The 27,541-nt window shown below is 36.2% G+C and overlaps 1 protein-coding gene across 1 annotated transcript in view; it reads left to right on the forward strand.

Annotated features, from left to right (window-relative positions):
* LOC138135968 (uncharacterized) overlaps positions 1–27,150 on the forward strand; it is a 54,368-nt gene extending 27,218 nt beyond the window's left edge. The window contains exons 3-10 of the mRNA XM_069054983.1: positions 15,465–15,681; positions 20,400–20,749; positions 20,804–20,978; positions 21,034–21,184; positions 21,740–21,944; positions 22,006–23,777; positions 26,490–26,740; positions 26,794–27,150. Coding sequence (XP_068911084.1) covers positions 15,465–15,681; positions 20,400–20,749; positions 20,804–20,978; positions 21,034–21,184; positions 21,740–21,944; positions 22,006–23,777; positions 26,490–26,740; positions 26,794–27,131 — 3,459 coding nt within the window. The 3' untranslated portion in view covers positions 27,132–27,150. The remainder of the gene's footprint in view (positions 1–15,464; positions 15,682–20,399; positions 20,750–20,803; positions 20,979–21,033; positions 21,185–21,739; positions 21,945–22,005; positions 23,778–26,489; positions 26,741–26,793) is intronic.
* The last annotated feature ends 391 nt before the right edge of the window (positions 27,151–27,541 follow it).

Raw genomic sequence — 27,541 nt, forward strand, 5'->3', positions numbered from 1 at the left:
GATCATGGCGTATCGCGAACTAGCGTGACGTCATTTTTATGTGGGTCTTATTTACTTCCGTCAGTTAATGGAGTAGTTAAATTAAATACATTAAAGTATCGCTTAATAAACATACGTTGTGAATTTTTCGTGTTAAAGTCGATAAAAAATTATTAACATCTTATTTTGTTTGTTTCAGGTAAGCAACGGCCGACTCCGATCAGGTGGAATTTATTAATATTAACGTAAAACGGAGGCTTGCCTCGACACAGAACCATAACCGTAAGAAATGTCCTAATGCAATTATTTTTTTTCCTCTGAAATGAATATTTACGATGTAACAGCCTATTCTAATTATTTAAACGAGTTGTATAAATTTCCTTGTTTAATACAGTGAAGTTCTCGTCTCCACTAATTTGATTAAAGTTAATGCTAGCGATTTAGGATAAGGGCATAATGGAAGGCTGGATAATTTTATAAATACAATTCATGACTTCAACCGAGAGGAAAAATAAGCTTGAACGGGTCCGGTTTTTTTTATTCCAACATAAACTTAGACTACAACATACACCATAATTGGCTTGTTGTGGTTTTCTTACTTACGATTGTGCAAACATGCCTTTACACATGAACGCAATAAAAATTCATATTCGCTAAGCACAAGCAGATTTGTTTCGTATATTTTTATGAAACTGTGTTTTCCGATGGCACAGATAAAATCGCGCATCTTCCACAAATTGATTCCGGTTACAAGATTTCCTGGTGTGGATGTCGACGTTTTACATAAATGTAAACCAATCAAACGGTTATAGCTGCAGCGGATGACTTTGGACGAACTGAGACGTTTAATTTTGAATGGACTATTGATTGGGTTTCAATGCGCCAACAAAGCCTTTTGTGTTGATTTTAGTTAACTTCCAGGTCGAGTTTCATAAATAAACTAACACTGCTGTTCGGATAAATAGGACAAAAATCATCCATGCACATGAGCAATCATCTGTGTCGTGAATTTTAGATACATTCATTTCAGATTTCTAAGACGATAATTTGTGATTTGTAATCGACCGTCCACGAACTTGTTGCAGTTTGCATTTATGTTAATTTAAATTGGAAAATAGAGAAGTCATTGCCAAGAAACAAGCATGACTCGGCACAAAAAAAATTTAATAGCGTCATGTTACGTCTCCATGACCGCATCATCATTCGGAATAGAAAAATTATTTTTCTTGTTGAAAACGAGAGAGAAATGTTGGTTGAGATTGCGACATGTCTGGGTTGAATCACGATTAGTTTAAATTATTATTTACGTTTTTCCTATGTTAATTCAATTTGTAAAAGTACACATTTTTCCGTGTTCGCTAATGAAGCAATAATGTTGGAAGCTTTCGTTTGAGACATTTAATTTTAATCTAAACATGTGCATTAGTGTTATTTTAAGAGTTTCTAAAACCCACCGGACTATATAATAAACACAACTAAATTATGTGTTTGTCCCAGATAAGCACTCGCCCTGCTTCGCCTTATCCACCGTGTTTATAAAAATGTTATTATTGAGAGAGGAAAAGTAGAAAATGGATAAGTGATGCGTGACGTGCAAAAATATAATTCTTAGGTTTTCGACAGATCAGATTTATTTTTCCGACGGTTCTATTTTCATTTTTTGTTTAGGACTTATGAAACAGAAATCGAGAAAACCGATTGATTTACGGAGATCGTCTTAGTGTGAAAAAATTAATTACACGGAATAATAAAAAGTCACATTTCATAACGAAACTTTGTCAAAAAGGTTACCTCACAGACGGAATTAATCGAATTAGCATTTTAACTTGTTAAACCTTGTTTTCTCAATGTTTTTAAATTTCTGTCGCATTCTATCGAGCGCATCGGCGCGAAATATTTTCATTACGAATTTATATGACCATATTAGAGAAAAACGTAGAATGTGTATATGCGATAAGGATAAGGTATTTTAGGGAGTTCCCCCGAGGCTCCATCCTGAATTCTGTGTATCGCAAACGAGTTCAGGTGCTCTTATTTCCTCCCTATCTTTATCCTTTTTGACACATTGTTTTGCAAACAAAAATACAGATTACCACACACAAAGAGATTAATCTAACACTCTTTGTGTGTTTTAAAACCCCGATACGACTTAATGCAATCGTCTGATTTATGTTTGGTGCATTTTATCGAGCAACATCAAAAGGATAACATCTAATTAACGGAAACAAAACACGGTCTCCATCGACAGTGAAAGCTGAATGAAGTAACGTTAATTTTTTTCCGTCGTTGAAATTAATACAAACTAGTCTTTAAGTGTGATTAATTAAAATTCTTAATGTCGGCCGGAGGCGTGGTGCACGGGCATGATTTGACGGATTTGATAAAGATTTTATAGTAATTGACAACGAAAACACCTGTACATTTCATGTAGATTCTCCGAATTTATTAGTTTTCCGTAAAGTGTGTTTAGTGAAGCCGAATTCTCCCCTTTTATCGACCGTTATGCAGGGGTCGGAGGCTGGGGGATAGTAAAATCCCTCCTTCCTGTTTATAACATTTTAGAGAAATAGATGTTTGAATATTTTTTCCAAAGCAAAATTTTAACTCGATGAATAATGTAGGCGACGCATAGAGAACCACTTACGCGAATTAATTTAATTTTACCACAGCTTTCAACTAAGTAGTACGAGCTTTTTTATTGGTAGGAGTCTTTTAAAATGGTGAAAAATCAATTACGGCTCCCACGCTTAATTTCATCAGTTTTAAAAGAGTAATTACTTGGGTTTAAACGAGCTTAGCGTTTAGACATTTGGGGTGTTTGTCATCTTAATAATACAGGAAGGAGTACCTACTCGATATTGTTGGCATTAATTTCGAGCACAGTGGCGTAACCGCAACAGATGCATCCAAGATGTCGTTTTCAATTGAACTTTTTTTTAGTCGAATACCGAATTTTTCATTTTTTAAAAAGGCCGATGACATCTGTTTCTTTTATTAGAAAGTTTGGAAGGGTGGCTCGAATTTCCCAGGGCTTGTTATTCTTTAATGATAATAATCGGATGGTTACGCCACTGCGTTTAGACCAGACACAAAACGATGAAATATTTACGAGACACCCGTTTCATCTAAATCCCGTTTCCAAACAAACACCCTGTAGGACTGTAACACAAATATTTAGAAAGCCACTTTTATAGCTCTGGGAATATTTTAACATTTTAGCAATAAGCAGACACTCCACGCGTCGCGTTCTGATTACTTAATACACAACATTGTCATTTAGTTCGTGTATTATGGTAAATTCCCAAACACTGGACATGTGTTAAGTCTAAATTACAGGATCTGCTTCTGTATGGTCGCAAAGTTTTCGGAAGCGGATGAAGTTTGAACCGCCCTATATATCACTCAATTCGAACTATGTCTCCTAGCAACATAATGAACTTCCTTCATGCCTATATTGCGTTTGAAATACTTGTAAACCAATTAGAGCTGGTGACTTATGGACCTATTTCTTCTGCTATTGTCGTTCCAGGTTAATTCAATATAACGTACCTGTGTTGCTTGGCAGTTGAATTTATTCGATTGTAAATCGCGCGACTGCTTGAAATTACATGGCGGATAGGACTGGATGCATTCGTATTTTGTTTAATATTTTTAATAAGCAATAAAATTTCCCGACATCTCAATTTCGATTACAAAACGTACGTTTTTATTTTATCGCAGATATTTATTAATAAATGATGGATGGTTACCGTTCGTATGCATTGTTATGACAATCTGTTAATCAAATTCCGTTAAAACATTTTGTCGGTATTTGTAGGGTCACGGCCGGACCGGACAACTTCATAAAATATTAAACCTGACAGACATAACACGATATCGGATAGCTGCTAACTCTTGATAGACTAAATAACGTTTATTTCTTTTTTTTTATGTGCACGAAGGAACTGCAACCGGTTGCAAGGATCGCCCGTCAGGATCGGATATTATGAACAATTCAAAAACACGATGGATTTTCTTTTGCGAGTTTTTAAGTAATTTAATTAATTCATTCCCGGTCCCCATTCCGTTCCAACTTTAGAATTTTCTCATTAACAATGGAACAAGCTGCACTCTACTTTTATGTAATGGCTTGAAAAAATTGCCGAGTTAATTTAAACTGCTGTAACTTCTTTATTAGTTTATTATAAATTATAGTACACTGTGGAGTTGAAAAATTCATCTTCACGTGAACGGGACCTATTCATTTATTAATAGATTTAATGAATTTCAGATTGCACGAACCAAAGCGATGAAAATGTGTGTAAAAGTACCGCTTAATTGATACCAACGCACTGTTTGTTTTCGAGCGATTCTTGTCTGGTTAAATATCGTTATTTTGTAGTTATCGGCGGGTGGGTGGGTGTATAACACGAATAATTGCCACAACTTGGTCCGGCAAATTGCATAATTTGTGGCGAATTACGTCGATTATTGTCCATCTAATGGTTATAATCATGTTTTTTTTTCTGAGGGAATAAAGCCGTATGATTTGTGACTTCAGCGGCGCGGTAGGTCAAACGCAGTTAATCCAATCCCGACGAAGAAAACGAAAGGTGATCGAACAAACATAACCCACTTGATCAGGACTCGTAACATTGTTGTACAATTTCAGTTTTAATTAATCCGTATGCGCGTCCGTAATAGAACGTTAAGATTATAATAATAATCTATTTGGAAGGGCTTTTGTGGCGGCGAATGATTCCATTAGGGGGTGTCGATTTCCGGTGTTTTTACCCCGAAGTAAATGAACATTTGAGATAATTCCGAACTGTTAATCAAAATATCGTTGGCCGTATTCGCGCTTTCGATCGATGCAACAGAACGATCCCATTGGCCAGTGCGGTCCTGTTTCATTTTTCAATGTTCTAGTCGGCAAGTAGCAGCTTTTGTTGTGTAAACATCAATTATTAACGTAGTGCGTTACTCCTGCTATTTACATTCTCTGTTTTAACATGATTTATCGAGTAATCACTTGTTGGTTGAAGCCGTGCCCCCTGGGACGGCGTTTTATGGTTAATTCGGCCGCCTCCTCTGCAATAAAAAGATCAAAATCAACTGTTGAATGGGCCTAGTGTGGAGGAGAAAGTCGGGAGGTTTTTTTTTCCAGGAGCTTTTCCCACTCTCGATTTACATAACAGTCATTTTCTGTTTTACGCGCGATTTCTTCGTGTTATTTTGCTTATTCGCAATTTAATCACAACTAATAGTTGTTAAAGTTAAGATGCTTGCTGAATCACTAAATATTTAAACCGCATTTGCTCGGCACTAGGTATAAGCGGAGAAACATAAATCCATACCTACTCTGTTAACTTGGGAGATTGTAGCATCGTTAGTTCGGGACCGTATTTCCGGAGAGCGGCTTTTTTTCCCTGGTTGTTGATTTTTGTCAGGTCGTGTGGTGTTGATGTGTTGCCGGCTTTAATTACAGCTGTAACTTAATATCGACAAATACAGTGGTCGTTCTCCACAATTTTACATAAATAATTCATCAAGCCCATTATTGCAACAATGAATAATTATTAAGCGAAAACTACGGTCCGAATGAGCGAATTAAAAATAATTTACAGCTATTATGGTGCCCTCTGTTACATTAAATAATCATTTTATCCTAATGAGATTTGAATATAATAAATTCGTGACGTTTAACGAGGGCAATTAATGGTCGAAAAAGGGAGCGCATAAGCTTAGACCTGTCGAAATACGGGAAATATACTAACTGGGAAATTTATTATCCGATTCGTTTCTAGGTGGCAGCACAATGCAATTACTTGTGTTTACCGATTAGTTAACAAAGACTTTGATGCGCCAAGACACAACCGTTTTAATTTTTCTGGCTTATCACAACATAAAAATTGTCTTTTATCACGAGACAAATTAATTATTGGATGTTTCATATTTTACGTTGTCAGAACGACCAGATTCTATCCTCGAAATAGGTTCTATTGTTGTTTACTCATCAATAAAAAAATTCAATCATAACAATACGCGGTGATTCCAATTAATTGTGGTACCATCAGTTATTTAGCATAATCTGTGCATGACACTCATATCTGGATAGTCCCTGTTGATTAAATTGGAGAAAAAATTGCTAATTTCTCTGAAATTTATGCTCCACATCGTTCACGTCCGTTTTTATTGGCTTTCGACTAATTTAACACAAGTGTATAATGGGTGCTCTAGTTGTCAGGCGCCATTAAAATTTTTTTTGCTTCAATAGACATCAGGTGTTTTTCTACGAAATGCACAACAGTTTTCTGGTTACAAATAAATAAATTCTGTCTAGTAATTCAGTGGAAACATTCTTTATCTTTTTAACGAGCCAGAATTGTCCGTTTATGGCAGATTTTTAAATCAACGTTTAAGGGGCGTGACTCATCGTTTTAAAGCATAAAACATAATTTATAATTTATTACGGTGTCCCTCTTCAATGTGTGCATTTCGGCGGTGAAATTATCATCGTGAATACGGTTGGCAACAAAATAAATTTATGAGGAAAATTGATCCGACAACAAATGATGTTAGAGCATGTAACGGTTGTAAAAATAACATTGTTGTCCTTTGTTTTCGCTAAAATGTAATTGACAATAAACGCGCTTCGTAGCGATAGCGGTACGACGTTATAAATGTATGGTGTAACTGCATTCATTAGATCCCCGGTTCACTCCAGGAAAGTAGTTTTGTCTGTTAGTATCTGTTTTATACTTTGTTTAAATTGGAGTTTATTCGATATTATCGTCCGACACTCTGTATGCATATTTGTATACATTTTATTATATTACTGTATTAATATGAAACTTGCAAAATGAAGTGTTGAAAGTGTATTTGTGTTTTTCATACCGTTAAATTAATTAATCACGATCCATAAAATGGTTGTAGGAAATAATGAGAATTAGGTGGCCGTGATAATAAATATTTGTCCGAATTACTTCCAGAACAACAACTTGTTCGATGCCAAGTTCCTAACGAATGGAGCAACGAAGCATCATCCAGATAACTGAAGGACCGCGTTTTTTAACCTAGGTTTTTTTTTAATTTCGTAATTTGAATTAATCTGTTCGTCGATTTGAGGCAAAAAATGCGCAATTAGTGAAACGAATTCATTCACCCAGTTTCAGATGCTCGGGCTTGTTTACGTTCCAGTGTATTGTCGAAGAAACGAGGATTAATTAATCGCCGGTTAAATTATTTGATCGATCGATTTGATTAACTTAATACTCACTCCTCCTGGATGCACCCCTGTTCTCGCCATAAAATATTCCCGTGTACTTGCGAACTCGGCAAACTAGTTTGAAAAGATAATGTTTTGCCAGAGAGTCGCTTTTTCGTTTTTATTTCGGTAAAGAATATTATTTGGAAAGTTTCAAGCTGAAACGAAAATATTTCATTGTAAGCTTTTTAACTTTTAACTAATTTCAAGTTTGTTCCGAAAGCTCATGCATATTTACTTAGGTACGTTTTTTGTTGTTTCTGTTACCTCCGCAGATTGAATGTAACTCCCCATCCATCTGTAAATCATCGACGGGATTGAAGATTTTACTGTTGAAATGGCATCAACGCGAACGAACATTAAACAATTAGGAACCCCTGCCATTTAATATGTTTAACGAGTTTATTGTCCTACCTTCAGCGGTTGATATGGTTAAACGGGTGCGAAATTGCAAACTCGAATGGGTCAGGGTTTGATATCATTTACATTTTTAGTGGAAGCGCTGATCTTAGAACCGAATCCTGGGAAGCTTTCGGAATCCAAATTCGAACAAACTTGCACTAGTACATATTTTTAGTTCGTATTAGAAGGTCGAGACAAAAATTAATTGCAGGGTCAAGTGAGACAAATAAGCCAGTTAATTATGTAAGAGAAAGCTGGTCGTCCATTGATAATACCACTTCTTCACCGATTGATGATGGAAATTAAATTTTATCGGCTGAAAAATAACTTGCACCGTTAAACTCTTCCATCCAGGTGCCTCGTCAAATATACAGTTTGTTTCTCTAAAATTTAAATACTAAATGAAATGGTAATCGTTGATAAAATACTGGTCTCGAGTTTTGTCACACAAAATTATCTTTTCAAAATATTAAGAAAGTCAGTTAACTTATATGAATGGGCAGACAAAAGAGCAGAAGGCAACTAACTATCGGGCCTTCAAATAAATATATATTTAGAGTAGGCGTAGGCGACATTCTAATTCTGTTAACAATGTAAAGTAATTTTTGTAGATAACCAATTATTCTTCGGAGTTACTCAGGGTAGATAGTAAGCTTTTTCCCAATTTCATGTTGTCATATTCCGTGGAGGGGGAATAGGGAGAATGCACTACAAAAATTAAAAATATTTTCTAACCAAATTTTATTTCGTTAAAATGTCAGACGTTTCTTGTGTCATTTTCTACGCTGGAAAAATGTTGCAAACAATTGAATTTCCACAGGTTGCTCTAAATATAAATTTATTTGAAGGCCCGTTACTTATGCTTGATGTTGCATCCTGTCAGTTTTTTTTTTAATCATCTTCCACGTCGAATCATTTGGATGCCACTTAATTTGCAACACACAACAGACTGTTTAATTGATTTATTTACCGAAGCATCAAATCCGTAAACGATTAGGTTTCGGCGATTTACGATTCTAATGCGCCTCATAAACGTGTCGGACGATCCGTTTAAATTTTATGGCGTGGGTGGATCGGATAATAGTTTTTAAAAACTTGAACGATGCAGTAAAAACATGAGTAAACAAAACTGTGTTGGTTTGAACAATGTTGTTTCTTGCAGTGGAAACTTAACAAACAAGTAAAGTTAATCTGAAAGTACGTGCTTTAAAGGGAGCATAAAGTAGATAGCCATTTGCATTTATTAAAATTATATCAACTTGGAATTCTGCAAGCGGCGTCAAGTTTAATTTAATATCAAGTCCAATTCCCATTGTTTTCGTTATGTGACATTTTCACTGAAGTTCGCGAAGAGCCCCACCAAAAAGTGTAATAATAGTCATTAAAATAGGAAAGTGAGGTGAAACAAAACTCGCACACACGTATCAAACAAAATCCCCTTAACTTTATCTACCCTCTTCGATATAATATCCAGTTGTCCCCCTATTATGCGTCGCCGTTTAGGGTGTGTCAAATTTAGCTGGCAAGTGTGTACGAATGAATTAGGAAAATCCGAACACAATTCGGGAAAGTCGAAGAAAAGGAAAAGCACAAAAGACGGTTAATTTTATTGACGTTACATGATGGAAGATAAAAGTTTTTAATTTGCAAGCAACCATGTTTGCCATATCGATCTTCTTTTTAGATACCTTTCTCGGCCGTCCTTACAAACTCTTGTCGTAAATAATATTGTCATGATGTTCTCAGAACTCTTTATACATTATTCACACGATAACTTAAAGTTACATCAACATATTCTAGACGCCCATTGAAATGCATCTAATACCAGTTTAATAGAAGCACATCTTCCGTCATGGGCTTTTTACGTAACCCGGGCCCCGATGTATTCCAAGTTCGCACAAAAACGTCCGGTTAAATTTCATAGTTTAGGTTAATAAACTCCGTTTTGCCCAGTCAGAAAAACTGCATTTTGTACCTGTACAACGGTCGTCTTATTCAGACAAATTCAACCTTGAAACCGTTGTAATAAATGGGAATACCTGACTTAAAAAACAACAAACGCGCAACATGTTTTCCATTAGTTGTTGTTAGCAATTAAATTTATTAATTAATAACTGGGAAATGACTTATTGCAAATAACTTGGTCTCATTTTGCAGTTTAATTTTCAGCGGCGCATAAATCATCTGTCAAAATTCCCAGGAGTGAAAATGTTGAGCCGCCGTGTATTTTCCCTGTTACGGGAATTTTTGCGTTTTGATAATTTCGATGCAACACGAGAGAACAGATTCGATGCAGTCCGATTTCGTTTGAGGATTAAGCTAATTTCACGGTTGCTAAATATTGTCAGAATTTAGTGTGTTAACTTGATCTAAAGTTAATTATGTAAATTTGTTATCTCTGAATGTCTGCGACCCCTCACGAGCAGACTATTCAAAGTATTCCATTTAAATTCAGAACCGATGTTTAAAATCAATAACAAAAGTATTGTGTGTGTGTGTGTGTGTGGAACATCATCTAACTTTTCTTCTAAAATTGAAGGAAATAAGATTTCAATAATATTTTTTCTTGTATATATATTTTTTTCAGTCCCCGAGATATTTTCGTCTTGTCGAAATCATTTATGGAGGGAATTTTCCCGTCCTGTTTAAAAACAAGATGGATCATTCGATTGATGGAGTTTTTACTTACAGTTTTTCCCCTTCGTCAATAAAATTTCTAGACTTTATGGACGTGATTCATGCGCCTTCACGTCAACAAAGTGGTTTTAGCAAGAACTTTACTCCTGTTTTCTATTTAAATAAATGATTATATACATTAACCAGAGAACAAATATATAATCTTTAAATATTTTTTTTTAGTAAAATACGTTTCTAATTTTTTAAATAACACTACGCTGCCTGTTTACTTCCAACTTTCTTCAAAGATTGGTGGAACTAAATGTTTATTTGTACAACTGAACGCCGCATAAACGTTATCCAAGATTTTTCCTGTAACTTTGTTAATTAACCAGCTTAATAAAAAACACAAACTATGTTTTTGTCAATTTATTCTCGAAGTGGAAGTCACAATTTTTTAATAAATCGTGATTAAGGAAATTGAAATGTTTTGTTAAGTAACTAACGCCCAGGAGGAGTTTTCGTTTGATCTACGAATGTGTGAGGTGACCAACAATATAAATAACTCCAACAAAGAATCCCAGAAGAACTTTAAAAGTTATTTACGACTCGGTTTTCTTTTTCTGCAATAAAATTTATTAAAGAGTACACGCACATCTACTCAACCACTTTCTGGCTTGGTATATCTGTGCAAGTTAAAAGCCGCTCCGTCAAGATCGTGAACCGTTACGTGAAAAAGCTTATTTCATACAGAATTGTTTTGTTGTTCATTATAAAATAAAGTTCTTTGATCCAGGACAAAATTACTAAAGTTTGCGTGATTTCAAACTTGCTCCTGGTAACGTTATTTAATGTGGTACGATTAATTGCAAGCTTGCTTTTGTTCGTATGTTTAATTTAATAACGTTGAATTAATTCGTTTTTTATGTCTGTTACACTGTCATTGACAACAATTTTATAATATCATGGGAAATCTATCGTAACTAATTTATTTATAACGACCGCGTCGCTTTTTTTTTATTAATCTGTTTATTAAGGACACACATCCAACAGTCGTTTCTAGGTAATTTACAAAATTAATTATATTAGTGCAAACCTTAATTTGTTTTGTTTTGATCTAAATCTAGATAAAAACGCAAGTGTCTCGTTAAGACTTGCTGGCTCTATTGTTATTTCAGAACCATCGCTTGAATAAAGTCGTCAGGTTTTACAGGCTTTCATCTTCGGATCAAGAAGAAATCGAAAACCAATAATTAACTTGAGTTTTTTTATCCGAGGCAATTATTGCATTCTTAACAAAAAATGGTAACACGTTCGTAAATTTACGCCTGCAGGTCCACTATATTCTTATTATTACTGATGGTGTAAATTATTTAAAAAAAATTGAAATGTCGCAACGACATTGTTTGAAAAAGTGTATTTTTGATTGTTATTATGCACGGTGAAGGTCAGTTATGTAAGAGTCGCATAAACAAATATATCGAGATTGTGGAAACGGTGACGAAATTTAAGGATAGTTGTTTTTCAATGACAACAAATTGACTAGAATTACAAGAATTACAATATTACAAGTTTGTGTTTTTTAAGCGACTCCAACAAATGAATTTAATGTCGGACAGAAATTTAAGTTGAAAACTTTTTTTATTTCCCCATTCTCCGCTTACATAATGCAAATATCTTTATTACAGAATGGACGTGGCAACCTGAGAGTCGTGTTCATCCTATTACGGGATTAAAATTATATAAAGTGTTTCCAAAAGTATATCGTGTCATGCAAGCCTGTAATATGTTGAACATTCTGGATCGCAATATTATTATACAGAGTGAACAGTGAACAAACATTTGAATAGTATTAATTTCCTGCTCGACATGTGACCCGTCCCTTTACGAAATTTCAATACGCCCGGTTCTCTGCTCGAGTGTTTTTTAATTTGCATTTAATAACGCAATTAAAATTGTTGAACAGAAAGAATTAAAAAAAAAAACATCGCACCAGAGGCACTTGTAAATATCCGTTTATTCTAAAATTCGGTGGGAATTTTCGTTCGCAAATTATGAAAGAAAAAGCCGAAAAAAATTTAATACTGAAGCGACGACCATCATCGTAATGCAGCGGCCAACTTGTGTGCTGCTGTAATTCTTGCAGCCAACTAAAAGCTCTATACCGATGGATGCAGGATATTATCATTTATAATGCCGAGCGAGAGGATCTGCATTGGATAACCAACGGGTGGAAGGAAGATCTCCGAAGCCATACACTGAAATTGAAATAACAAATTATAACTTCGTAAAGTAGGCGGTAGGACGGTACTTGTTTCTATGGGAACGACGCCCTAGCGCATGCGTCTATTATTTTTATGGTTAATTAATTATCTCACTAAATGTAAATAAGAACTACTAACTCCTCCACGAAACAGTATCCGATAATGTTGATTACTTGGGAACTCAATCAGTTCGGGGAGGAAAAATACGAATCAAGTCGATGTGGGAATTATTTTTACAGCTTGAAAACTATTTATCTATTAATGTAACTAGTTACTGATAATTTCTAACGAGGTCAACGTGTAACTGTTATTTTTAAATAGACAAACAAACGTATGTGGAACTTGTAATGTATAATTGGTTGCATAACCGTCCAATATTTATTGTGCTCGTTTTTGACGTAGAGACAGCTCTTTTGTTATGGAATATATTCGTTTCCATTGATTTCCGCGGATATTCTAGTATAGACTGAAATGTTTATGTGAACAAGATAAATCACCTCCAAGGTTTACTACAATGTAAGATTTATAACAAAAAATATTAAAGAGGGTGTCGGCGTTTTTAGTGAAGCCAAGTATTTTACCCTTCCATTTGTCTGATTTATTTATTTCTTCGTCGTGACATGTTTTTCATTTCTGAAGATATCAAGGATCGGAAGTAATACCGATAATAATGCACAACAATCATTACGAAAGCAGTTTACGTTCACGGTAGTCCATTTTTGTAGTTGTGTGGAAATTCAGAATTCAATTTAAAAAATGTATACATGTTAGAGTAAGTATTTTGAGTTGCCTACTTCAGCTGTATTCGTTTTGTGGCAGAGGCGAAATCGATTTATGCGTTTAATAAGACGATTTTCCCCGGGAAATTTCATCGCAAAATATGTGAGTATCCGAGAAAATATAAATCTCAATCCTTGAGAATTACGATTTTAAACTAAACGTCGAATTTTGTAGCTGATTTTAACAATCCTCTTTGTTCTTGGAAAGTTGGTGTTTCACAAAATGAACAAAAGGATCGTTCTGGTAATCCTTAAAACAAATACTCGAAGTTTGTTCATATTTAATTAGCTTTTTTTTCGTTGTAAACCGAATTTTAGCGGCTATATAAATTACACCGAGAGATGGGTTTATAAATAAATTCGCAGAGAAAAATATGATTATTCTCCGTTATTTATGACTACCTAAATATTTATGTTCTGCGTTTTTAATTTAGTCGAGTGATAAAAATAATTCTCTGTGGGGAAGTTTTACAAGACTCCTGTCCTCGCCAGAAAATTCGAGAATTCGAAAGTAAACATTTTTTTTTTATTTATTTATTTATCATCAAACGAGCGAAGCTCCCACTAAAGATAGACTACGTCTTTTGATGCGTCTTTGTAGCATTGTCACGTAATTCAGAGTCTTGAAGGACGTCTATTTCGTTTTACGATCATACACAATCACAGTTTTGTTTCCAGATTGTGACCGAACAGTTTGCATCTTGCACGGGGATGCATCACAGTCTGATGGAGCATGAAATCTTTGCAATTAAATTCTCTCGACGAAATTCTTTAAGCTTCCCTAAAAAGAGCCCGAAGTTAAATTCGGAATGAAATAATTTACACTACACTTACCGACATTAAAAAAAATTGCATGGCTCAGCCGCCATTGTAGGCGTGCTCGATTGTTGTACTGGATGGTTATTGTTGTAAAATTAAATTTCAACAAAAACACTTCGCCTGTTGTTGCCGGTGCGTTGCACACGTTTATATCGCAGCATAGATTCAATCAAAATGTACTGAACTGATGGCAACAGACTCACATCGTTCGATGAGTCTTTTTCATAAAATGTCCGTATTTTATGCCGCCATTCGACGACAGCCATTGGAATAAAATGATTCCCATTTTACGCTCATATCCGAGAATTCATCGATATTGTTCTTGAATTTTTAAATTTAGACTGGTTTTTTCTCTGTCATCATCTGCAACGTAATTTTTGTGATAGACTCGTGTTATTAATAATCCAAATCAATGCAACGTCCTATGAGATTCACGGAGTTATTAATCTGTAGGAATAGCTTTATCGAACGAACGTTTCAGTAAACGGAGAACGTGAGTTAATTAACAGCGATGTGACATCAATTAATGAAGACACCGAATTTTATAAACCCAGAGGGAAAAATGATTGAAAAATGAAATTTTAATTTAAGAAGATGGTCTTTTTATCGCCTGGATTTTTTATGCTTTTTTTCTGTGCAAGGAGCAAATGATTCTGGAAGTTTTTAACAAATTCTAATGTCCTCTCGAATAAATACGCAAAGTTTGGAGTAAACAAGTTGTATGAAAATTTATGAGGGGTAGCGAATTACAAAGTTTGTCGCTGCGTGAAAACTATATATTGAAAATATTTTCAATTCAGTGAAATATTCGCGTCAGATTATGATATGCACATAAAAATGTTGTTTTTGTGAAAACAGAAAAAAAACGTTTAAATTGCTTAGAAGTGACAGCAAAGACTACGCCACTGGGGAAACGTCCCGAACACATGTCTCTGAAACGTCGAGTGAATTAGTGTAATGTTTGATAAATCCACCCTTTGAAGGGCGCCCTATTCCAGATAGGTATGTCGCGTGCGTATTAATTAATGGAATTATCTATTAGTTAGTAACTTAGTAAGATAATGTAGGTTCTGTATTTTGGGCTGACACCACCCCCCCCAACCATTACCCAACAGTACACACAGATTAAAATCTCTCGATACTTGCCTTGCAACTTTCGATAGTCCATAAAATTTGCAGATGCCGGTGTTGGCAATAAAACCCACCACTAGAATAATGAGACAACTTTTATTTAAGTATTTAAGATTATCGTCTTGTTCCTTCTCCTCATTCGTCGAGGAAACCTCGTCGAGTCGCATTTTTTCGAAATAAATTCTATTTGAACGAAACGAATTGATTTTTTTTTCATACTCGTTTCAGGACGAAGTGTTGGCCATATCGGAAAAAGTCGTCCTACGAGTGGAAGATTTAATAACCTGGATTACTGTAGATGCAGAATGGACATGGGGTAGATTAGCCAAGTGCGAAAGTGACGTAAAAGATCCGCCGAAAAGCGAGGATAACAAAAACATCGTCGGATCGCTTACCGAAAGCTCGTTGGACTTCTCGGATGTGGAGAAAGAAAGAAAAACGTCAGGTGAGTGGTTAAAACAAAGTTTATTATTTGACGAAGAAGCAGAGTTTCTGGTTTTAAGGCACCTGAATCACCTTAATCTCTTTGAACAGTTTGTCTTGCAGTATTGACCTCGTCGGGGCGTCCTTGCAACACACGTAAATGTAGCTTCCCGGGCAGTATTCGCTGGAAGAATACAATAAGAAAATTTCGAAGCGAACAGTGTGTTAAAGTAACATTTTCAGTAATCCGAGTGTCAGTATTTGTAAAAATAAAAGTTAACGAATAAATGTTGAAATGGCGTTCCATAGAGTAGTCCACGCGCTTAGAATTGAAAGTGCGAAACACAATTTCAGCTCCATTTGTTTCGCTGAATTGCCAACCTGCTCTCTAGTGTTATTAATATTGTTTGGACCGCCCTGTTTATGACATTCTGGTGCATTCTGGATATAAATGGCTTAATTACTGTTAACATTTAACATGAAGCGGGGGTAATTACAGCGTAAGACTGTTGCAACTTGATTAACAATCAAAGTGGAGTTCGTGTTTGTTACTTATTATGATATTTTACTCGGATTTAAGAGAATTATTATTCATCCGTTACCTCATCGTTGCAGCTTTTTGTTTACTAAGATCGACAATGACGTGTTCGTTAATGACTTTCATAATTGATTACGTTACTAGCTTTGATTTATGATCTTTTACGAAACAATTACTTTTAGAGAGGTGTGATCTATCGACGACTAATTTATCGCTAAAATTATTTCATACGGCTGAAATTTATCGGGACGTGAATTTCGGAGCCAACCGATATCGATAAGTTATGTTTTTTTTCGAAAGAAACTTTAAACTTCACTCCCCTCGCTTTTGGTATGTTCAAACGAAGCAAATTGTTTTATTATCGCATTAAAACAGACATTACATGCTAGCAAATTCGATTTAGTGCTTCATTAATTTCAATTTTCAGCGAGTTTTAATGGAAATTTTCTAATCACGGAAAATTATTGTCGAAATACATAATCACATATTTTCTATTTTGAATCAACTGACAACAATTCATACAATAACGCTCCGACAAGTTTTATAAATTACAAAACGTTGCAGTTTGTTGACAATTTTTCTTCAAATCATAGCGAAATAGCGAGCTTACGTCCTAAAAGGATTTTTGTTTATGTAATTGAATTTCATTGCGCTTTAGGGGACGGCATGAAATCGATGACATTCATTTCAGTGCTGCTGTACATGACAGCTGGCACAACAAAATTCCAAAGGTCTGTTGTGACAAATAAGAACTAAATAACAATTCGTAAAATCTTGTTAACAGTTTTCTAAGAGTTTTTAAGTGTCGACATTCGTCACAATTTATTTACTTACTCCGGCAACGTTTTTTCAATGATCCGTTTATCTGAAATTACACAAAAAATCTAATCGACTTGTGTTCTTGTCATGTTCTCAAAAAGTTTTTTATGGCCATAAATTATAAGCGTATATAACAAATTTAAATTAAAATAGCGGAGGCAAAGGTAATTGAAAATTGTAAATCTGCAGAATGAGTAAAGTAATTGGCCGAAGCTTTCGGATATACGCTTTGATCTCACGGTTTATTTTTATTCACTATTTCCTCTCAAACAGGAACTTTATCCATTACCATCACTAATTTTTACGTTGAAAATTAAATATCTAAAAAGATTAACTGGAAACTTCATAATACTTGCAAAGATAATTTAATGGAATTAACAAAAGCCATGAATTCCACCCCCCGAAAAAAATACATAAAACTTTTTTTAATTTCGCATAAAACAGATTTCATCTTTTTAATGGACTCCCGTTCCACGAGGCAATAATATCCGTTAGCTTAAACGCCAGTTCTCGGTGTTATTACGTTGATCGGATTTTTGAAAAATTAACCGTTGAAAAACTCTTACTTTATAATATCACCGTGACACTGCCATCTGCTCTTGCACTCGCAGTTCTTGCAATTGCAATCTTGTGCCTCGATCAGGACAGCCAACGTCACAATCAAAATCATCACTTTGGGGAGAGCAGACATCCTTCTGAAATGTATCAGTTTTTTTAAATAATCGCGTAATCATATTGTTTGTTGTTTTGTGCGGTAATAACATTTTGACTTTGTTTCCACACGAAATAACTGTGCTGACGCAAATGCATTTAAGTATTGCTTTGTTGAATACAGGGTGTTTTTGAAATGCGTACAGAAATTTTAATCACGAGCTACTGGCTTCATGTAGAACTCGGAAAGAATATTTAAAAAATAAAAATGACATTTATTTTTTGAGCTACAATTTTTTTAAATTGCTTTTAGTTTTCTACGTTGTCCTACACCACGTAGGTAAAATTTCGGCACATTTTAAAAATACACCCTGTATATCATGTTTTATAAAATGTACGCCAATGCGAAGTAACCTATAGGAAATATGCTTTAAAACAAGGAAACCGCATTGGTGTACGTTTTATAAAATATGATATACAGGGTGTATTTTTAAAATGTGCCGAAATTTTACATACGAGGTTTTTTGACAACGTAGAAGACTAAAAGCAATTAAAAAAAAGTGTAGCTCAAAAAATAAATGTCATTTTATTTCTTGACAGAATTTTTTAGATTTTTTTTCCGAGTTCTACATGAAGCCAGTAACTCGTGGTTAAAATTTTTGCACGCATTTCAAAAACACCCTGTATATGAATGTTGTGCAGCGTTGATGTACCTCAAACGTCTCGTTGGATTATTTAACCAGACTTTATTGAGTACCCCTATCCACAAAGGCGAGCCAATTATTATCATCAAAGCAGATGTCGAATGAGTGGAAAACACAAAATCAACTCCTAAAATAAACCAAATACGTGTCTGGTGTTTGATTACGAACCAACTTTCCGTCGAACTGTGACAAATCTCTTAATTTAACGTAATTTCTTAATTTTCGTATGAATTAGTCTTACGGATTACAATAATTGATCCCATTAGCAGTGTTTATTCGTTCCTGCTACATCAATACGTTTGCACCGATGGTGCAACGACATCCATCTGTGTTCTGACCCGCATTAATTCCCATTCGTCATTAATTGCATTTTGATTAAATGAAAATGTTACAATAACAGCATATTTAAACTTCCTTCTGGGGCACACCAACCTAATTAAATTAATTGCAAATACCGTTGGAGATTTTAATTTAATTGAAATACCAACTACGTAGTCATAATTACAAGATCGGTTGAATATTAAATTCGTAAATAAACAGAAATTAGAGAAATAATTAATAAAGCAGAGCCGTCACATGATTTTGGTATATTTTATTGAATTTCGAAATTAATTTTTGACAACTTCTCTGCTTCAGAGATTGTGATTTATCGTGTTGTTTCCTCATTCCCTGAAGAGTTTGTCGATTATTTAATGGAATTGGTTCGTCTAATTTTGTTTTGCGAAATACGGTGCCGATTTCGAAAATAATGCGATGAACTTACGACCTACTACATTATAATACAATTTCGTCCAGACCCCTTTCCTCACCTGGTCATCAAGTTCCTGTTATTGGTTAGTGTTCAGTGACTGTACAACGAAATGATCACACAACTGAAGTGCAACCGTGTCGCTTTTGTTTTTATATCTGGTATATGAGGGCACCCAGAAAGTAAAGTACTTTTATTGTTCTTGCGTTGGCTATAGTTTATAAATAGATTTTCCAATTATTCATGCAAATAACAATTTTGTCGATGTCGGTTTTGCTTTAGTGTTGTTATTCTTGTCTGCTTTTAATGAGCTACCTAATTAATTATTTAACTGCGGTTTATCGAAATTCGACGAATGCCAACTATGCATCCCGCATTTTGTGTTAGTGCATAAGTTGCAATCTCTGGAAAATCCAGTGCAGTCCGGAAATGTGTGGTGTAATTAATCTTGGCGTTGTGACAGATTCTTCCTAAAAGGGAAAGATATTGCTATTGAAAACTCCCAGTTAATACGTGCTTTCAAACACTTGGCGAAACTTAATTTTAAACATTTTGTTCTGTTTTGAGGGCGAATTCCGGAATTTACTACATTTGTTATCAACTTAGAATTAATGGGACGTTCACTCTTTAACTCTGCACGTTATTACGCTATGCGGTTTATGTTTATTTCATGGTATTTGTTTCCGGTAGAAATGTAAATATACTTCGCGACTGTTTTTCTAACGTTCGGCCTAGACCGATATGGTTTTTCGACGAAAATAGATAACCTGTTAACCTAGAGCTCGCCACTTTTTAAACTGTTTTTTTATTCACACAAAACAATCGAAGTATATCAGTTACAATCTGAACAAGTCCAACGACCGCATCAGGATCACTATCAGCGTTAATTTTCAACAAACATGTCTTCTAAAATGTTACATTTATTGTCCATTGTTGATCCGAATTAGTTACACCTTCAGGTGCTATTAATTGAATATTGAATGTTTTGGGCGGTAGCAACACAAAGAGCTACCTCTTTTCATTCAGACACGAGTACATCGATACGCCATGGTTCAGATACAATAAACAGACAACGCACAACAAGTAAATTTCCACCCGTAATGTCGTGAACCAATAAATCCATTACGAGAGAAGTACGAATTACCTTAAAATAAACCCTACTCCGTAGCGCAGTCTGGGGTGATTCATTACTTCATTCGTATCAATTAACAAGTGCCACATCTGCTATTTTAAATATTGCTTGATTTCCACGTGTTCAAAATCGTTTTCTCCCTTTGCAGATTGCAGTTCTGACCAAGCGGGACCGCCGGTGGTGATCCTAAGTTACCCTCGCTACTGTCGGTACCGTGCTATGATGCGAAGACTCGAAGGTGTCGAGAACGATTTCCTCAAGTATAAAGTAGTGACCGCTTTGGGAGGTTTCACCGCCTACAACAAGAACACGAGGGTGTTGTTCTGCAAGGACACCTTCGACTACCCCGAATTAGAAGGCCACGAGTTGTTGTGCAATCACCTCGCTCCAAAACTGAAAGGAAGACCCAGAGGAAAGCGGAAAAAACGAAGCGTATCCCCTGGTTCAGAAAGCAACGAATCCGAATCTTCAGTATCAAATGTGTTCAATTCGTCAAAGGTAAAACGAGATCGCTCACGACACGATAAATAAACGTAAAGTTTGTCCTTGCAGGAAAAGATTACCACGGAAGGCGGCAAGAATGGTATTAGATGCGACACGCATTTAAGACGCAGCACCAGAGCCGCCGAAAATAACGAAAGCAAAGAGTTCATCAAAGATTTAACTGTGTTTATGAAAACGAATTATTCCCCGATAGGCAAAATACCTTCTTTGGGATACAAAGAATGTGAGTGGTGGAATCGGAGAACGGGCTATTTTATTATGTCAATCGATTTTTTTAGTGGATCTCTATTCATTTTACACCAAGGTACAGAAACTGGGGGGCTACGATTCGGTCACCGCGAATCGACTGTGGAAGTCCATTTTTGACGACATGAGTGGTCATGCCAACAGCACTAGTGCCGCCACTGTCATACGAAGGCACTACGAACGGTAAAGATTTTGAGGTTAAATATGTCCATTTCGCCGTATCCGTTTAATAGACACATTTTTCCAAATTTAAGCATTACGTAAGAAGTCGGGTGTTTTTCTTAAATTTGGCGTTGAAGAGTCGATTGTGAACGCATCACCGGATTACAACTCTGATCAGCTGTATTAATCTAACCCTACTTTTTGCAATTATGCAATTTGAAAAAATCAGTCTTTTTTTAAGATGAGTTGTTCATTAGCGGTTTCAATCTAACCTCACTTTTTGTGTTGCTTTGTGTTTTTTATTTGCAATTTGAAAAATCGCTGTTTTTAAGACGAGTAATTCATTCGTAATCGACTCTTCAACGCCAAATTTTAAAAAACACGCTTTACATTACAAAACGAGTAAATGGTATATCGCGTGACAGTATTTTCTAATTCTGTGATGTATGAAACATCAGCAGGAATTCCTGTTTTACGTAGTTCTGATTGATCGAAACTGTGATTTTGTCGGGCGAAACAGTAATGGAGGTAACATTAAACGGCTTGTTCACATTGTGAAGTAATTAATTTGTCTAGGTTTCTGTTGCCGTACGAACGCCACATCAAAGGCGAAGAGTACAAGCCGTTACCGATTTCGGAACGACGAAGACTGAAAAGTAAAACTGGTAGCAGCACAAGCGATGCCGAGACCAGCGAAAGCACATCGAGGAGCGGAAACAGTACCCCAGTTCCGCAAGGATCTAACACACCGGTCACACCCACAACCCCTACAGAAAACAAGGTAAAATTAATATTGGAAGCGCATTATTGGATAACAACATTTTGATCAAATAATATTGCAGGAATTCAACATACAAGGGAAAGCTGAAGGGAAGACGTCGTCTTTACGCAGTGTGCGCGTTAAACCGGAGAGACAAAAGGATAAACAAATTCATAGTGACAAATTAAATAATGTACAAAATAACAATAATAACGATAACGAAATTAGTTCAACTGACGATAAAATTGGAGTGAAAGAAGAGGAGAGCGGCGGTAAAGTCGCCGTGAAATCGGAGTTAAAAAGTGAAGTAGTGGCGGTCAAAGCCGAAGAAGTAGTGCCAGAAAAAGACGCTGAACCGTTGACATCGGCAGTGGCACCGATAGCACAAAAACTAAACCCGGAAAAATCTCATTCGCCGGTCGAAGGCAAAGAAAACATACCGATAATCAAAACAGGTGATACGCCGGCCAACAGCAAGAGCCCAGAAGTCATCGAGGTGCCATATAAACCCAAAAGTCCGGAAATCATCGATCTAGAACCAGAGACGTACACAGCGACGACAACTCTGCACCAACCTTTCCTCCACGAGGTCAAAAAACGAAAATTGGATATCTTGAAAGAGGGTGGATTGGAAGTGACACCTGTCAGAACATTCGGTCCGCCCACATCAACAAAAGACATCCGACCGTCGGTCATACAAACGACAGGAGCTCAAATAGTACCTAAACCAATCAAAAATGACATAAACAACATGCCCCCGCCACCGATTAATACGGTACCGCAAAAACGGTTACAGGTGTCGGTACCGCAGCCTCTTAATAATGTAAGTCACGCGAAAATGGACCAACCACCTGTTAGCACCACCAAAACTCCCCCGAAGTCATTTCCCTACGTCAACGGAAACGGTCCCCCGAAAGTTTTGCAATCAAAATCGATTTATTCGTATTCGGAGAAGACCGTGTACGGGAATCCCAAAGATTACATGATGCCGACGCCCCATCCGGTGCACACTCCTAAATTCGTGGGTCCCAGACACGGCGGAGATATTCTTGATTTGACAGTGACGAGTCCCCAAAAACCTGTCGTCGAGATCATGAAGATCCCCACGCTTTCTACGCAAATGCCCTCGTACGGGTCGCCGTCGAGGATTCCGTACAGACCCACACCGACGCCGCCCATGTTGGACGGCAGAAGGTTAGGTTCGAACTTAGAAATTACGTTAGTTGGGTCGAATAAACAGCCGACAAGTGTTCCCAATCATTCTTCGAAATACAGTTTGCCACCGCCGCACTACACGAATTACCACGGTGGCGGCAGGTATCCGCAGAAAAGGATATCAGCGGAGCATTACACCAACCACAAAGTACCCAGAATAGAAGAGAACGGTAAATACAACAAATTCACCCAACCGATAGCGTCGGTACCTGTTATATCGACACGGGAAAGCAAGTCGGGCATGGACATCAACGTCCCTCAACCTTACGGACCAAGAAATCAACACATAATGAAGAGTGATGCGGGGAAATTGCCCCCGCAAATACCTCAACTGTCCAATTCGAAACATATTCCAACTCATCCGCTCTCGTCGTTTCCCTATTTGCCACATTTGTACGAGAGTAATAAAACTGTTACTCCTTTCATGCATCTTCTGGATCCGATTTATTACACTACCATGCAAAATCTGTACGGGCACGGTGGGTTGAGTGCGGCCCATCCGGTACCACCGTGTCCTTCCACCGAACAGTTGAAATTGTACACGGATTTGATGGCGCACAATTCCCGATTGAATTTTCCGTTTCCTATCGGTTCAGATGGGAATCCTTCCATTGTTAATAATAATAGCTTGAAGAAACCGTAAACATATCATTTTTGTTCGTTCGTTTTATTGTTTCTGGTCTTTGATGGGCACTTTGACGTGATAAATTTGATATATTGAATGACAATAGCAAAAAATATTAATAATATACATGTAAAAATATGTAATTACGATTCGAATAAGTTGTAAAATAAGTGTTACTGGAAATGTGTATCATTTACATGTTGATGTTGAAACTGGTTCTTTATTTTTTTCTGAGTAGATGTTGAATGGATGTTGATTTTTTTCCTTCTTCGGAATAAGCCGATTTTGTTTTGTTTTTGGTATGGCGTGTTTATTGGTGAATCGAGTGCTAAGACAGGCCCATTTGTTCCCAATCGACCATTCGTATCAATTTAAGTAGCGTGGCAGATACGCGTTTGTTTGTTTGGTTAAAAAGTATTACTGAAGTTTTTTCATGTAAATGAGAGTTTTATTTGTTAGGTTTACGATGTTGTACATATAAAGGCCAGATAAAAATTAGTATCTGTGATTTTATTAAATAAATATACCAAATTACATTGTATATAACATGATAATTCCCTATTTTCTCGAGTTAGTCAATTATTTAAGTTTTTATAACTAATGTACATAGGTACCATTTACTTTTATAATAATGTAAGTGTTAGTTCACAATGTTAAGCGACCGCCATTATAAATAAAGATTACAATAAATCCGGGGCTTTAATAGGTAAACCTCACTTTTTCAGACGATCTTACGACACAAAGTGGACCAGGTATTTGCTGAATTTAAATTTGTTACTAATTGTTATCGAACCACCTCTTGTTTTAAATGTTTTGTTAATGTTAACGTTAATTAAACGAAAAGAGTGGATGTAGTATGTCAACTGTTTGTCAAAAACTCAAGCTTACATCTAATTTCAACGAAATAAAAGCTCTATACTGCTCGTTTACTGTGTTTATTTAGTGTTTTTTCAGTTGATCCATGGCTACCACAACAAGAAAACGCTCGCAGAAATAACGGAAACATAAGAATGTCATTTGCCTTTATTAAAAATGATTGTACAATAATTACTGATTACTTTATGATTGTTTCAAGACAAATATGATGATCTTTGCGAAATTATCTTCTCAGGGGTAACAAAAAACAAACGAAATTTTCGGCTCTTCTATTTATGATGAAAAATTTTGGTCGACTTTCCATTGGACAAAATCCGATACTTCGGCCTGGGCCCGGCAATTTCATCACGTACCACGAATTTAGGACAATGCGATCTAGTGTGGGCATAATCGCCAGTAGCCCCGCACAAATCGCAAATGTGCTTTCTTAAAATAGGACAAGTCACTTTTCCATCAGGAGACTTGACGCAGTGAGATTTATAAACTTCAACAGGTTCACCGTTTTTGCGACATAAAGCGCAGAATATTTTCGATTTAACATTTTCGATGCTTCTAAAAGGGGTTGCAGATTGATTTTCGATAAATTCCGCACCGGGTCTCTTACAAAACATGTGAAGCGAAGGTCGGGAATGAGCCACTAAAGAAGTCTGCGTTTGAAAAATGGAAAATATCGGATAAACGGTCACTTACTTTGGAACAAGATTTTTGTGGGGATTAAAATTAGATGCGTGTCTTGAAAATGCCACCGACCAACTGAAGAAAATCGTTGTGTTAAAGAAAAACAAAAGAAAAAGTGGGGATGTGGACGGTTGGTTGAGAGGTTTCGGCCCTCTGAAAAGACAGACCGACAAAAGAACCTTGCGTTCCCAAGAACGGAAGCGCCAAATTAATTATGATTTGTTTTTTGTTAAACATTCGAAAATATGTTTGATAATGGTAGAATGTTCGTACACGTGTCCTTGAGTTTTTTTATAGCTTCATTTTTAGGTTTACCACGTTTTTATTTAATTTTTCAAGATCATTTTGTAATGTACAGTCCTTGAACGTACTAGAATACGCTGCAGTTACAAATGGGTTTTCCCAGTGATAAAATTCGAAACAAATAAACTGCTCTTTAACCTCATGAGATATTCATTCAGTTCGGGTAACGGAGAAATAACGCTGTATTTTTTAACTGGTAACATTCATTGACTCAACACAAAGATGTTGCGAGTTTACTTAGTCCTATTGGTAGTACTTAAGTCAGCGAACGGTCAGAATAGTGAGTTTTCGGTATCCTTACAAGAAAATAACCTAGATGATTCTATCACGGAAATCTTTAACAGTTGCAAATGTGTCATATTTTATATGTGTGACGAAGAAAATTTTATTATCCCAGGAGATCAGCTCGAAAATACCAAATTAACGTAAGTAAGAAAAGGGCGTTTAAAAATATGTTTTATCTACGTGGATTTAGACACAACTATTCTTTGAGAAAGGTCAAAAGACTGAGATGTTCCAATGAATCTTACTACTGTTGTCGGAATAAAACTGCAGTAGTCAGTGCGACCACTACTGTTGACCCTCCAGTGTCGGCAATGCCGTATCCCAGTCCACAATTAAGATGTGGCCAAAGCAGTTCATATTCTCCAAGCGTAATCGATCAATTCCCGTGGACGGTGGCAGTGTTGGAGAAGAAAAAACGAAGTAGGTTGTACTTTGTTAAATGCGGGGGAGCGCTACTACATCCAAGAGTTGTTCTCACGGCCGAGCACTGCGTAAAATCGTAATTATCAAAATGAGTTAATCAGATCAGAAAGATGTTGCATTCGAAAATATTGTTTTTTTTTTGTAGACACGTTGCATTTTAGGTCAACACCGAATGTGATAAAAGTGGCGACCAGAAGAGAAACAATAAATCAGCATATTAAAACATCAATCTTGAGTAACGTGTCGAGAATTATTAAGCACGAAGGTTATAATTCTGGGGCTCTGTACGATGATATCTCTTTGATCATACTAGAAACTCCTGTTACCAATGTCAATCCAATTTGTCTACCACTGCCCAATCAAAATTTCAACGGAAGGAGGTGTATCGTTGCTGGGTGGGGTGGCAAAACCGGTACGGGCATATAACCAGGTGTTTTTTTCCTTGTTTTACGATTCTCCCGACAGGAAGAAACAATAATTTGAGGAAAATTGATTTACCCGTTGTTGATTCCCCGAGATGCCAAAATCTTCTCAGGAATACCTCTCTGGGTCCTGATTTTCAAGTGCATCCTTCGTTCATATGTGCCGGTGGTGAGGACGGTAAAGACTCGTGTCAGGGAGACGGAGGGAGTCCATTGATGTGTAAAGACGGTGATCGGTACGTCCAAGCGGGCATCGTTTCTTGGGGGTTGACTTGTGGTCAACAAGACGTGCCAAGTCTGTACACTAATGTTGCTTACCTTAGCGACTGGATCCATCAGCGACTGACGACAGAAAATGTGATCATATCGAATTACGGATGAAATAAAATTATAAATAAACTGTCTTGTTATCATTTCATATGGTTTTCTATAAATTAAAGTAAACCAGGATGGGTTGGGTATTTCAGGGTCAAATAATTTTATTTTTTGGCCATGTGATTATGTCTTAAAATAGTGACATGCGGGGAACCAACATAATGCGAATTTAACAATGCTCACTCCAACGTGAACGGTGTATTTATAAAGTGATACCTGCTCGTAAAACTCTTTTTCTATAATTAATTCGAAAAATTGATATTCACGCATAGTTATCCATGCGTGAAGTGGGTCATTTTTTACGTGTATTTTTTTTACATTGTTACTACTATGGGAACTATAGAAACAATACATAACAGTGTGTGAAATGCGATTTCACACACACAACTTTTTCCGTTTTTCACTTCATGCACTGT

This window comes from Tenebrio molitor, chromosome 7 (genome assembly GCF_963966145.1).
Source record: "Tenebrio molitor chromosome 7, icTenMoli1.1, whole genome shotgun sequence".
NCBI lineage: Eukaryota > Metazoa > Arthropoda > Insecta > Coleoptera > Tenebrionidae > Tenebrio > Tenebrio molitor.